We start from the raw sequence: 12,243 nt of genomic DNA on the forward strand, positions 1-12,243 counted from the left end.
TCTTTCATACCCTGCATTTAAGACATCAGAAGCAATCTAATGTCCTTAAGATCTCAGGATGTTGGGTAACAAACTCCAGAAAAGACGCAATTAGACTCTAATTAGGTGCAGTCCTGGGATTTCGGGTCCCACACACAGTGATCCAGATGAAGAAGGTTTAGATCGAGTATATTACAGTAAAGCATTGGATGCATCACACATACACTGAAAGACCTGTGATTTGTTCAGATACTGCAATCCAAGCCAACATATAGCTGTCTCTATAGAATATATAAGGGTACAAGTGGAAGTATGCACACTTGTCAAGACATCCCAAATGGGAGCTTAAACATCAGTGAAGTGTATGAGACAGCACTGTTCATTCTTACTGCTTTTGTGGTTTTGCCCATCTAAGGATGCTAGAAAATATCAACAAAAATGTTATTACAATTATATCTAAAATGTTTATTTTCCTAAAGTTTCATTTTGTTTTCCAGCCTCCCTTAGGAAACACATACAAAAACCTTGGTGAAAACATTTTAGATTTATTTTAAAGCCAGAGCCTGAAACAGTTTCATTACTGACTGCTGGTACCACGACAGTACAGATAATTCATTCCTTATTCAGTCTACTTCCATTCATTTGCATAGCGCAGTCCTTTTTAGTTAAAATGTTATAAAACTTGTCTTGGGGTTTTGTCATACTTTAAAAAAAAAATCCTATTTTACAGCTTAGGCATCAAAAATATAAAATACAAATGTAGCTGATATTAAATCAAAGTTCCTGAAGTTCTGTTAGTAGTATATACATAATCAAATTGAATTTCATTCTATAACAGGGAGTCCAAGCCTTTTCTTGTTGAAATGGAACATTTGCCACCTGCCTAGGATTCCTGACTATCATGTAACAGGGCTACAGATTACATCTTTAATATAAAGTATTTTGTAAATAAAACCCCCAGTTTACAATACCATCAGGACACATTCAGCCTTAGCCTGCAGTGATGAGAGCTGAATAAATCCACGTGTCCAGACACCGGGCATCCTGGGTTCAAGATTTTCAAAAGATTTTCCCAAATGACACGGTCCTAATTGCAGCATCTTCCCTGACACATTACAATAGTTAACAAAAAAAAAAACCCAAAATGGAAAATAATAGTACCTGAGTGCCATCAGCAGTACCAGGTCCAGCCTTGAGGGGCAGGGAAACTCTCCAGAGAAGCTTCAGTAAACGTGCAGCCTCTTCTAAAATTTGCTGCACTGTGTGAATATTTACAGAAAAGCTGTGCAGTGACGTCTGGTCCGGTACCTGGATCAGACACATGTTATATTTTATGCTTAAAACATTAGGAAAATGCAATCTTAATTAATGGTTTTAATCCAGTTGGTATGATTTCATATTTAAGAAGATGTACCCATTTTGTGTGCCACAAAAGCTAATTTGTTCGTTTACAAAGACTGCTGAATTATGCATTATCTGAGAATTTCAGGAAGGGAGAGGATTTATCCTAATCAATAGCCATGATTAATAATAGATTGTATTTACTAGATTTGCTATGCCACATGGTAACAGTTGGCAACTCTCTTCTTTTTCCATTTGCATTTCGTGTCATGCTATTTGAAAGTCAAATGATTACAGACATCAATTTAAGCAATATAGATGTTTCTTCCTTAGCAGACCCTTTAAACTGTTCCATTTAATGCTAAAATAACTATCAGGACACACATAAAATGTTTTCCTTTGCTGACAGATGAGAAAAGCAAATTGAAGAAATTGCATAAATGTGAAATAAAGGAGGGAAAGAATAGAAGGGGAGCAGATGAATTACCAAAGCAATGGTGATACAGAAGAGGAAGGGTAATGAAAAAAGCATTCACAGCTCCTGCCCCATGCAGCACACAATTTGAATTCTTTTTTTAGCATTGTTAGCTAACCGGAATCCTCCCGTCACATAAATTACCCCATTTGCTAAGTAGTTGGAAACTTCAGTGATGTAAAGCTTGATAGGAAACTGCAGATTGGGAAACTTGCTGCTTTTATCTTTACACCAAAAAAAACAAGTTAAAAACTTACAGCGAGATTACTTTTTCTGTCGTTATCAGTGCCTTAACTAGGCCATTGGAAAATATATGATACTTCAGAGGGTCTTGAGTGTCATTCAGACATCATTCGACTGTGTGAGCACACGTGATAGTGCAAAAAGCACAGAATCCCAGAATGTCAGGGATTGGAAGGGACCTGGAAAGCTCATCCAGTGCAATCCCCCCATGGAGCAGGAACACCCAGCTGAGGTTCCACAGGAAGGTGTCCAGGCGGGTTTGAATGTCTGCAGAGAAGGAGACTCCACAGCCTCCCTGGGCAGCCTGGGCCAGGCTCTGCCACCCTCGCTGAGAAGAAGTTTCTTCTCATATTTAAGTGGAACCTCTTGTGTACCAGTTTGAACAGGGCACCCCTTGTCCTACCATTGGTTGTCACTGAGAAGAGCCTGGCTCCATCCTCCTGACACTCACCCTTTCTATATCTGTAAACATTAATGAGGTCACCCCTCAGCCTCCTCTTCTCCAGCTCCAGAGCCCCAGCTCCCTCAGCCTTTCCTCACACGGGAGATGCTCCACTCCATCATCTTTGTTGCCCTGCGCTGGACTCTCTCCAGCAGTTCCCTGTCCTTCTGGAACTGAGGGGCCACAACTGGACACAATATTCCAGGTGTGGTCTCCCCAGGGCAGAGGAGAGGGGCAGGAGAACCTCTCTGACCTACTGACCACCCCCTTCTAATCCACCTCCAGTACCATTGGCCTTTATCTGTGGGGTTTTTTTGTTGTTGTTTTTGTTTGGCTTTTTTATCGTTTCCAGTGTAACAATCACCAATTTCCACAGTAAAAGCAAATAGTTTCACCTCATTTCACGTTGCATGTAAAAGCAAGATTGCTTATTAAAGGACCAGAATTAACTAATTTATCCATAGCCTCATTAACCCGGAATCACAAATAGGTGCCTGCATCTAGATGAGGCTTGGACTGCCAAGATGTCCTGACAGAGTTATTCAGTTAATGGTGCCTGCTGCACCATTAACCTCCTTCTTTGCTTTTGTAACCTATACATTTTGCACCTCTAGGTAAAATTCACCATCCTCTAACAGCTTTCACTGTTTACCTTTATCCCAGGCTCCTGCAGTTTCGTACCAGTGACCTTTCTTAAAGAAATCTCCATTTCTCCTAAAACCTGTTGCCCTTCCGAGATCTGTTTCCGCAGAGCGTTATAATCCTCGATCAAGCCAAGGACGTGGCGCCCGTTTTTGTCCGCCCACATCCGATGTCCGGGCACCAGGCGGGGGGTACAGGCCGTGCTGGACGACAAGGTGCTGCTGCAGTGTGAAGTGCTGTCTACATCGTCTTTAGAAGCTGGATGCGTACCTGGGACAGAAATAAAACGTTTAATATTTTTTATCCTTACACATAGAGCTAATTGACACAGATTTCTCTTAAACAGCAAGGCTGGGATACTGGTAACACTTATGTTTAAGGCACTTTGGAATGTACCTGGTCTTGCCAGCAAAATGCAATGTTCATGTTTCTGCAGCTCAGAAATGTTTCTGCCAGTAGCAGGGCATTTGCAAAGATTTTCTATTTATAAAACAGGACAAGGAAGAGTATATCAGTAGAAGTTAACATGCATCAAATAAACTTCCTAGGTCTACTTCTGTTCCTTTTTTTTGCTGATGCTGCACTTGGACTTAGGAAGCAGGAAACACAACTGATTTTGTAGTATCATGTGATGTATCTTTCAGTATTTACCTACATTAATCTTTTTAGCATCTATGCAAAGTTCTAGGTATCTCCCAAAATAAAGTCATAGTCAGAAAATCTATAATACATCCTGATGAAGATGTTTTAATCAACAAATGTAAGCTTCCCATTAACTCCACAAAAAAAATATGATGCTCTCCACAGCAATACCATACTTAAGGTTATACCTACATCCTCCTCCTTCTGACCTTCCGAATTGCCCAAGTAATGAGTAAAGATTAATTACAGTACACGTAGAAAACGAACAAGTTCAGAAGTTGACATCCCCAGGAGTCTTTCTGGTCCACATCAAACCAAGCTATTATAATTCAATTCACCATTTTCTTAAAGAAATAACGAGCTCCAGTGCCTGACTGCTTTACCTGATGCAGGTCAAAAGCAACATCCAGGATTCTATCTACAAACAAAGCCAGAACAAATGTGATTTGGGGATATGGATGGTCCAGGTTTCCCATGAGAGCTGTTGCACAGCAACGTGATCATGACTCGGAACCATCCCCACGTGGAGCACATGACTGTAATTCAGTGTTCCAGTACAAAGTACACACAGAATGGTAACAATCCACAAATGTTATTTGCTACATTATGCATCTTTCTGACTTGTACAGACTAGGGTAAAGCTCATTATGTATCCCATGTGAAGTGTGATTCTGACTGGACATGATGGACCCACCAAAGCAGTAAGGTGGTAAAAGACCCTGTTGTGTCTCATGAGTTCTCACACTCCTCCTCTGCTTGTTGGTGCTGCCTGCTCTGTATGGCACGTAAAGATATATGTTGGCATGCTCAGGTGAAGTGTATCGACCCAAAAAGCCCATTATTATTGGTTCCTATAACACAATGTGCAGGCAGTAGGAGGCTATATGCTGTATGTATGGAAAGCTGTTACTATGCAGAGTGTGTTAGCAGCAAGAAAGGATATTTTTGTGCCCTCTGTGTCCCACATACATCTGTATTGGGACAATAATCTAACCCTGAGTGCAAACACTACTTTTTCCCCAATTTGCTAAAATAGTATTCCTTAACAGTGATTGAAATAAAGGTAAAATATTCCTGAAGGGCAAAAAGGGGACAACTGATTTATACAATGACCATTTAGCGCACTTATTGATCATTCTTGAGTAATACATGCTTACTCTTAGTGAACGCTATAGAGCTCTGCATTAAAAAAAAGAACCCCCAGGTAAGCAAAATTGATGGCAATTTAATGTAGGCATCCTTCCATCCCAGAGACTGCCTGCAAATGCTTTTCTTGAGTGAAAAGGAGGTGACAGCTGGAGGCGGTAAGACAGTGCAGAGCGCATTTCACCTCCCCATGCACTAATAGCACTAACAGGAACGGGATTTGAAAGGCTGATGGGCAGCTCCCAAATGCACAGTTGATGTTGTCTGAGGCTTTAACAGCATCTTTAAAGCACAAGGTACAAGTTCTACAGTATAACAAAAGCACGTATGGTACAGTACCATTCATTCCTGCATAATGCTGAGATTCTTGTTTGACAAGATAGTTGATATTCACAGCTGACACCGATCCCGCTTCCTCTCTCTTCTCTTTCGAAAGCTGTTCCTCTAATTTTTCATGCAAAGACTTGTTTGTCTCTATGCTTCTTTCGAGCTGCACTCGTAAACTCTGTATTTCAGTCAATAGTTCATGTAAGTCAAGAGGATTATTCTGATCTTTTCGGAATTCTTCTGACGCATCACATCTGGGATCTGAGACAATTTCAAAAGCAACACTTAACATCTTTTACAATTAAAATTATATTAGCCGTTATCAGAATGCTGAGCAAGTAAATTATAGCCAGCTTTATCCTCAATATTTAGAATTAACTACAAACAGCATTAAGATAATGGTTTGACAAAAAAGCACGTCTTAATTGCTTCTACCCTCAAAAGATCTAAAGAGCCGAAAATTATTTTTCACTTTGTCCATAAAAGCTAACAAGTCTCCTGCCAAAAGCAGAAATAATATAATAAAAAGAGAATGAAGAGGATTTACAAAATGTGAAGTGCATTAATGCACAGTCTGGGGAAAGAAAAAGGAATGGGTAATCTCAGAATGCGGAGGAGGGACGGAGTAGAATTGGGAGCTTTATGTTGTACACAGAAGAAAAAAGAAAGTAACGATCACCTGGCAAGCAGAGGAGCAAATCTGAACCTGAAAAAAGCAAGGGCTGCGTTCATCTTTTCAGAGACGGAGGTCAGTCCATAAATAATGCTACGTATTCTTTCACGCTGAAACCAAACTGTTCTCCTGGCGGTGGGAAGGGGCTGAGCTGCTGTTCTCTAATTACATGACCAGTTCTGCAAAGACACCTCCTTCCAACCCTGAGCCAACTTTGGCATAAAGCCCTATGCCAACAGGGCTCTTGCCCTGCCGTCACCGTGTCCTATACCCAGCTGCAGCCGTATTACGTAAAGTAGTAGGAAGAAATATCAACTTTTACAAGAACTTCCAATGGGAAATTTACTGGATCCTGTAACGAGTATGCAGCAAGGAACAGCATTTGGCTTTTTTAACCTAACTTTACCAACAGCTGTGAGGTGGTGTATCTTCTTTAAAAGGTGTAGAAAGAGCTCAGGTAAGTCTCATTCCTGCTCCTCACTTTTGGGGACAGAAAAGCAGACGGGACATTATTAAAGGTCTCGTTCAGAAATCAGTGCCAGGGCTTCTCCCCAGCCCTGGGGAGGAGACACCACCCTCATATTCAGACCAGGGAAAGCACAAGCTACCTGAGTAAAGTGCCACCTGTGAGGATGCAGCAGCATCTATTTAGATAACAAGTAAATATCTAAGATCTCAATAAAGCTTATCCAGCCTGAGCCACTGAATCTTCAATATTTGTTTTTAGCTTAGCTAAAAAGATAAAGGAAACCTGCGTGTGCCTAGTTGGAACGGATCATACATCTCAACCTCACAGTTACGCTCCTAAGTGAAAAGCAGCTTTTTATCATCAAGTTGTCAGTTCCACTTTGCATGGCTGACACATGTAGACAAAAAGAAATGGCGACCGAGCCCTACTGTCCTTTGACAAGATGATATTTGGGGAGGGAAGGGTTGCAAGGGCTGAGGGCGTAGAAATAATGGTGCATTTGTACCTGTCCTCTTCCTTCTTGCCTCTTCCAACTTCTCATAAACCTTGCTCTCGGTTCGGAGTGACTGCAGTAACTTCTCATTCTCAGAAAGCTGATGTTGCTTGATGTTAATTTCTGTCTGCAACCTGTTAAGTCCCAATAAAGGTCTAAGTTAAAAGTTAAGTTCTTATCTTTTGTTTCAAAATCTAAAATCCATTCCCCTTTCCTCCATAATTCCTCCCTTGCCTTTTGAATATATCTATGCACCTCATTAGCGTTAATTGCTATGGCTAAGCACATGCTTGTCACATTGACGATTTTCTTCTCTAAATGAATGTCTAAATGCGGATAGAATCAATACCTGTTTAATTCATTACGACTGCTGTAAATCTGACATGTCAGATATCTGGTTTCATCCTCCTTTTGGCCAATTTGTTTCTGCAACCTTTCATTTTCTTTCTTGATGCATTCATAATCCTCTTGAAGATGCTCAATGATTACATTCTTTTTAGAAAGTGATTCTCTTAACTTTTCATTTTCCTTTTGTTTATCTGAAACGAGAAGAAACACAAGGCATTTGCGATGCCCACAACCCATTAAGGCTTTTCAACAGAACCGGCTTTTTCAGAGGCTGTCAGAAAATAAGAGCTGCCCTTTTGAGCTTTAGGATTTTAGTATTTCAATATTTTTTCCCAATATTTTATTGTTTTCTGATCTGGAATGAGTTGCAGTCTGCTCCTATAAAGTACAATTGTCCATTTTTACCTCTGGATCCTTTTGCTAGCATTGCATTCAGAACTTGATTTTGCTTCCTCAGGAAATGTATTTCAGAAGTCAGGGAATTATGCTGCTCTGAACCATGGATAAAAATGTTTGCAGAACCTATAAATATATACATAAAAGATGATTTATGAGTCATCTCTAGGTCATTAAAGATTAAACTTTCCAGACAAGAACAATTTAGAAAATTGCAGAAAAACATGTTATGAAAGATATTTCTCCCCTCTGTATTTTGAAGGTTATCCCTACAGACTAAAAGGCAGCTCAGGTTAATGCCAAGTAATCCAAAGCCCTTCCTCGCAAGTACCTCTCATTGCTGGGCAACCATTACCAAAATTGCAAAATTATCCCTGGCAGTCTTTACCTATCAGCTCATACTCCAACAGGACAAAATGCAGGAGGATTTTGTGACATTGCTTTCCTCTGAAAATAACACAAGCTGTAAGAAGGTTCACCTTATCTTTCAGTCTTTCTCTGTTCAGTCTCCATTGTCTTTAATGACACTACTGCAGAGGAGAGCTGGATTCTACCAACTAATGGTGGTTAATGCGGGAAGTAACGTAAAGAGTCTGGTAGCAGATTTGTTGATACACCAGTCTAGAGCATAAGGCTGGAGTCACCGTCTTTGCTTCTGATTACAAACTGAGAACCCATTTATGATCATGGGGATGAAGATTCATCCCTCTTAAATTCGTGTATCTAAGATTTACATAACTGAGCCAGTGTTGATCAACCATCAACAGCCACAGGGAGAAAGAAGCAGCTCCAGAGAGCGACACATCTGATGTTCCCCCCCTCACCTCCCTGTGAACAGATGTACATCTCTCCAGTGCCTTTTTTACATGTCTATCTTTCAGTAACTTTCGGGTGATGAATCCTACTCAGAGGATTTTATTGCACTAGTTGTATGACTATAAGTGTTTGTATCCAGTCAGTCAAATTCCAGCCTAGGCAATCCTCATAATATAGTGTATTTATGCTACTCATCCCACAGTGATGTGTAATGTGACAGCCTGAAAAGTGCCACATTGCACTCTCAAGGTGGCTGCTTCCGAAATGCGAGTCGAATAATTGTTATTGCCCTTTATAACCTGCTTATAGTCAGTAAAACACTTCAGGACCCACCGGAATTAACATTACTATTAAAAGTGTTTTTCAGTTGATTGGTTATCCCAGTATCTCTTACACTTTAAAGCTCGAGATAACTACATGAGTGTCAACTATTTGGTTAATAGAGAAATTACCAGCTGGCAAAAAAATTAGCAGAATGAATGAGGAGGATGCCTTTCAGCTCTGGCAGTTCAATTCAATTTGATGTGCTGCACTTCCTCTGAGTAATCTCATTTTATTGTAATCCCGATTGAAGCTTTTACCCACTACCTAACTGGGATGTAGTGTGCCATGATATGCACCTCTTGTCGTTACTGAAAGACTCAAAGGCTCTAGAAACCTGGCATTAATGGCATTTTACTATCTATATGTTAAAGAGTTGAGGTAGCTAGGTGAACTCAAAAGGCTTTTTCCTTTCAGATTTTAACAAAGCAATTCAACTTGAAGTGGCAAGGCTTGATGGTCTCATCTTGATTCTAATTTAATTTATTGCCCATCACCCAGCTTTATCCTATTTGAAAAGTTATGCTATCACAGTTCTACTGAAAGGCTTTAGAATATAACTATTAGTTATCTTACATAATAAGGGATAAAGTAGAGCCACAATAAGGCCACAATCCTGCAATGTGACCCACTACTGAGACTACGCCTTGTGTGAGGGCCCCGCTGACAACAATTACGCTCTCCAGAGATGCAAAGGTCCAGCTCACCAGGGTAAAGTGGAGCATCAGGGCCTACAATGGCAACACACTTGAGTTTTCATTATGTTTTGTGCTGAAAAAGTGAGCGCTAAGGCAGCGTACCTTGAAGGGTTCAAAGGAAACACTGACTGAAAGGCTCTACTAAAAATCACAGCAAATCATTCCCAGGTAAAGCAAAATAATGCCGTACTAAACTGAAGGTAAGTCTGAGCAGATATATTAGTAACTTACAGGTTAAAAGAAAGCAAACAAATCCCCTTCTAATGTTAACTGCCATTAATCACATTTGAAACCTAGGAAACTCAAACCTTTGATTTTATTTTGAAGCCTAACATTGAAAACGACTGAAGCAATTATCTTAGTTCTACTTGCACTGCAAACCTCAGCTCTACAGTAACGATGTAGTCATTACCAGCACTTGAGTCATTTATAGAATACTAGAAGCCCAGAGGCATTTAAATACTTGGAGAATCTAAATATTAAAAATATCATGGCAAAAAAGAGTGGGCAGATGTGTGTATCTACATCCACATAATATTTATCAGGTAAGAATAATTCTACGCATGAACAATACCACATGGATTTAACAGGCTCTCATCAACAATTATGTATGTTACGATTTGGTTTTGATTTTTAAAGGAAAACAAACTAATGGTATTAAGTTAAAAGTAAAAAATTGTTTTGAATTATTAGGTCTCAAAGCTCAAATCTGCTTCACCTTCATTTAGGAACTTCATTTTACACTGAAAGTCAAAAGCAGCCCATCTATTCAGAAAAAGAATAGCATCATTACTAGGAGGGGGAATACACATATTTGATAAGATGAAAGAGATCTTCAAAACAGAGAAAAAACAGGAAGCACTACAAGGACAGGGTAACAAAAAGGACCTGTTCCAACAGGTAGGTGTGTTTTCTCTTGTCCAACTTTCTCCTCCATGCATTGGTAGATGCACTAAGGCAAGAAGAAGACAGATGGAAGGCACAAGACAGTTTATAAAGAAAATATACTCTCACTGCATTAATGGATGTCCTTGCCAGAATCTTTATGAAGCTGTAAAAGAGCTGGAAGCGTTTCAGTGCGGTTATTTCATGAGAACAGTATGCCTTTCCAGCAACGTAAATACTTGGTGAATGAAATGGATGCTTTTTATACACCTTTCCATCACTGTAAATTATTTCTGAAGGCAAACTGCCATTTGCAGGTAGTCTCCATTTAAACAACAAGAGAAATGCATCATGCAGATGATGTAAAACATAATGAATCTAATGTCAATATTAGAGAAACTGAGAAAATGGAAAGCATGTATGTATTTATTGCCTGCTTCCACTCTGAGTAATATTGCATATTAATCAATTGTCCTCTGAGGGGAAATGTGAGAAGGAGAACAACAAGAGAGTAAAGTCTTGGAAAGCGGTACCGTGTGCTTGAAAAGGTGCTAGAAAAGCATCCCGAGTGAAAGCCTGGCTACCTGCTTGCGGAAAGAGAGCTTGGCTTTCAAAGACGCCGAACACTGGCAACAGAGAGCAGCGATTCTGAACTTGCATACCTATTTTCAGTATTTTTCATCCCCTGCTTGGTATTAGAGTTTGGAATGAAAACCAACTCTCTGTTAAAATGTCCATCAGTTTCTGTCAGGTATATCTCATTAAAAACTCGCTATGTCATTATGGGGAGAACACATTTATCACACCCGTCAATTCAAATGACAAGCTGAGCACCACGGCCTAGGCTCTGTCTTACAGATATTTTGAGCTGTCCATAAACACAAGCTGGCCTTAAAGCAGTCAGAAAATTCCAGAAGAGGCATCTCCAACAGTCCCGTTCACAGTGGGGCTGTACTGAGCATCCCAGGTATGCACAGAGTGGGAGCAGGAAAGCTATTTCCACAAAATTCCTACTTCGGATCAATAGCAGCGATGTATTTTAGAGCAAAGCGCCTGATTCAAACTGGTACACAAGAGGTTCCACTTAAATTTGAGAAGAAACTTCTTCATGGTGAGGGTGGCAGAGCCTGGCCCAGGCTGCCCAGGGAGGTTGTGGAGTCTCCTTCTCTGCAGACATTCAAACCCGCCTGGACACCTTCCTGTGGAACCTCAGCTGGGTGTTCCTGCTCCATGGGGGGATTGCACTGGATGAGCTTTTGAGGTCCCTTCCAACCCCTGACACTCTGTGATTCTGTGACCTCTGCATGTTGGTACCAGATACACTTGAAGCAATGGAGTCCAGGCACATTAGATTTGTATTTACGCCACTCTACAAGCCTGGCAAAGCTGTGTCTGCTGCTAATGCTCAAGGTGCAGCAGTGTTCAGAGAAAGGCACATCATTTTCCAGCTGTAAAGGGGTGCATTTTCTTCAGAAAAAGCAGCATTTGATCCTTCAGGGTTTAAGTAGGAAACATGGATTTAATTTGTCATGAGATAAATTCTTACCTTGATCTAGTTCCTTGTCTGTTACTTGTCTCTCAAGCTGCTTCCTCAGTCTCTCATTAGTTTTTATGGAGTGCTCTAAACGTTGTCTCAGGATTCGAATTTCTTGCAGATGCTCCATTAATAACTCTAAATAAACCAAGAGACCACTTCTCGTTTAGCATAAATGATTGTATTCCTTTACACTATGTACTCCTGTCAAATCTAATGTGTGTTAATGCTAAGAAATTATACAGAGCTGTTCCAAACGGCAGATATTAAATATCTGACTCCACAAGAGTCTTTTTCCATATAGTGCCCAAACCTTGCATTTAGTGAAAACTCCTGTTTTACATTTTAACTGAAACAATGATCTGGTTTTAGG

At 40.2% G+C, this 12,243-nt stretch overlaps 1 protein-coding gene across 1 annotated transcript in view; it reads right to left on the reverse strand.

Annotated features, from left to right (window-relative positions):
• Positions 1-12,243, reverse strand: part of CDK5RAP2 (CDK5 regulatory subunit associated protein 2) — a 72,905-nt gene that overhangs the window by 5,216 nt on the left and 55,446 nt on the right. The window contains 8 exon segments of the mRNA XM_071817531.1: positions 1,141-1,287; positions 3,133-3,392; positions 3,519-3,602; positions 5,250-5,498; positions 6,885-7,006; positions 7,222-7,411; positions 7,626-7,742; positions 11,883-12,008. Coding sequence (XP_071673632.1) covers positions 1,141-1,287; positions 3,133-3,392; positions 3,519-3,602; positions 5,250-5,498; positions 6,885-7,006; positions 7,222-7,411; positions 7,626-7,742; positions 11,883-12,008 — 1,295 coding nt within the window.

The sequence above is a fragment of the Patagioenas fasciata genome, chromosome 20 (assembly GCF_037038585.1).
Source record: "Patagioenas fasciata isolate bPatFas1 chromosome 20, bPatFas1.hap1, whole genome shotgun sequence".
NCBI classification, from domain to species: Eukaryota; Metazoa; Chordata; class Aves; order Columbiformes; family Columbidae; genus Patagioenas; species Patagioenas fasciata.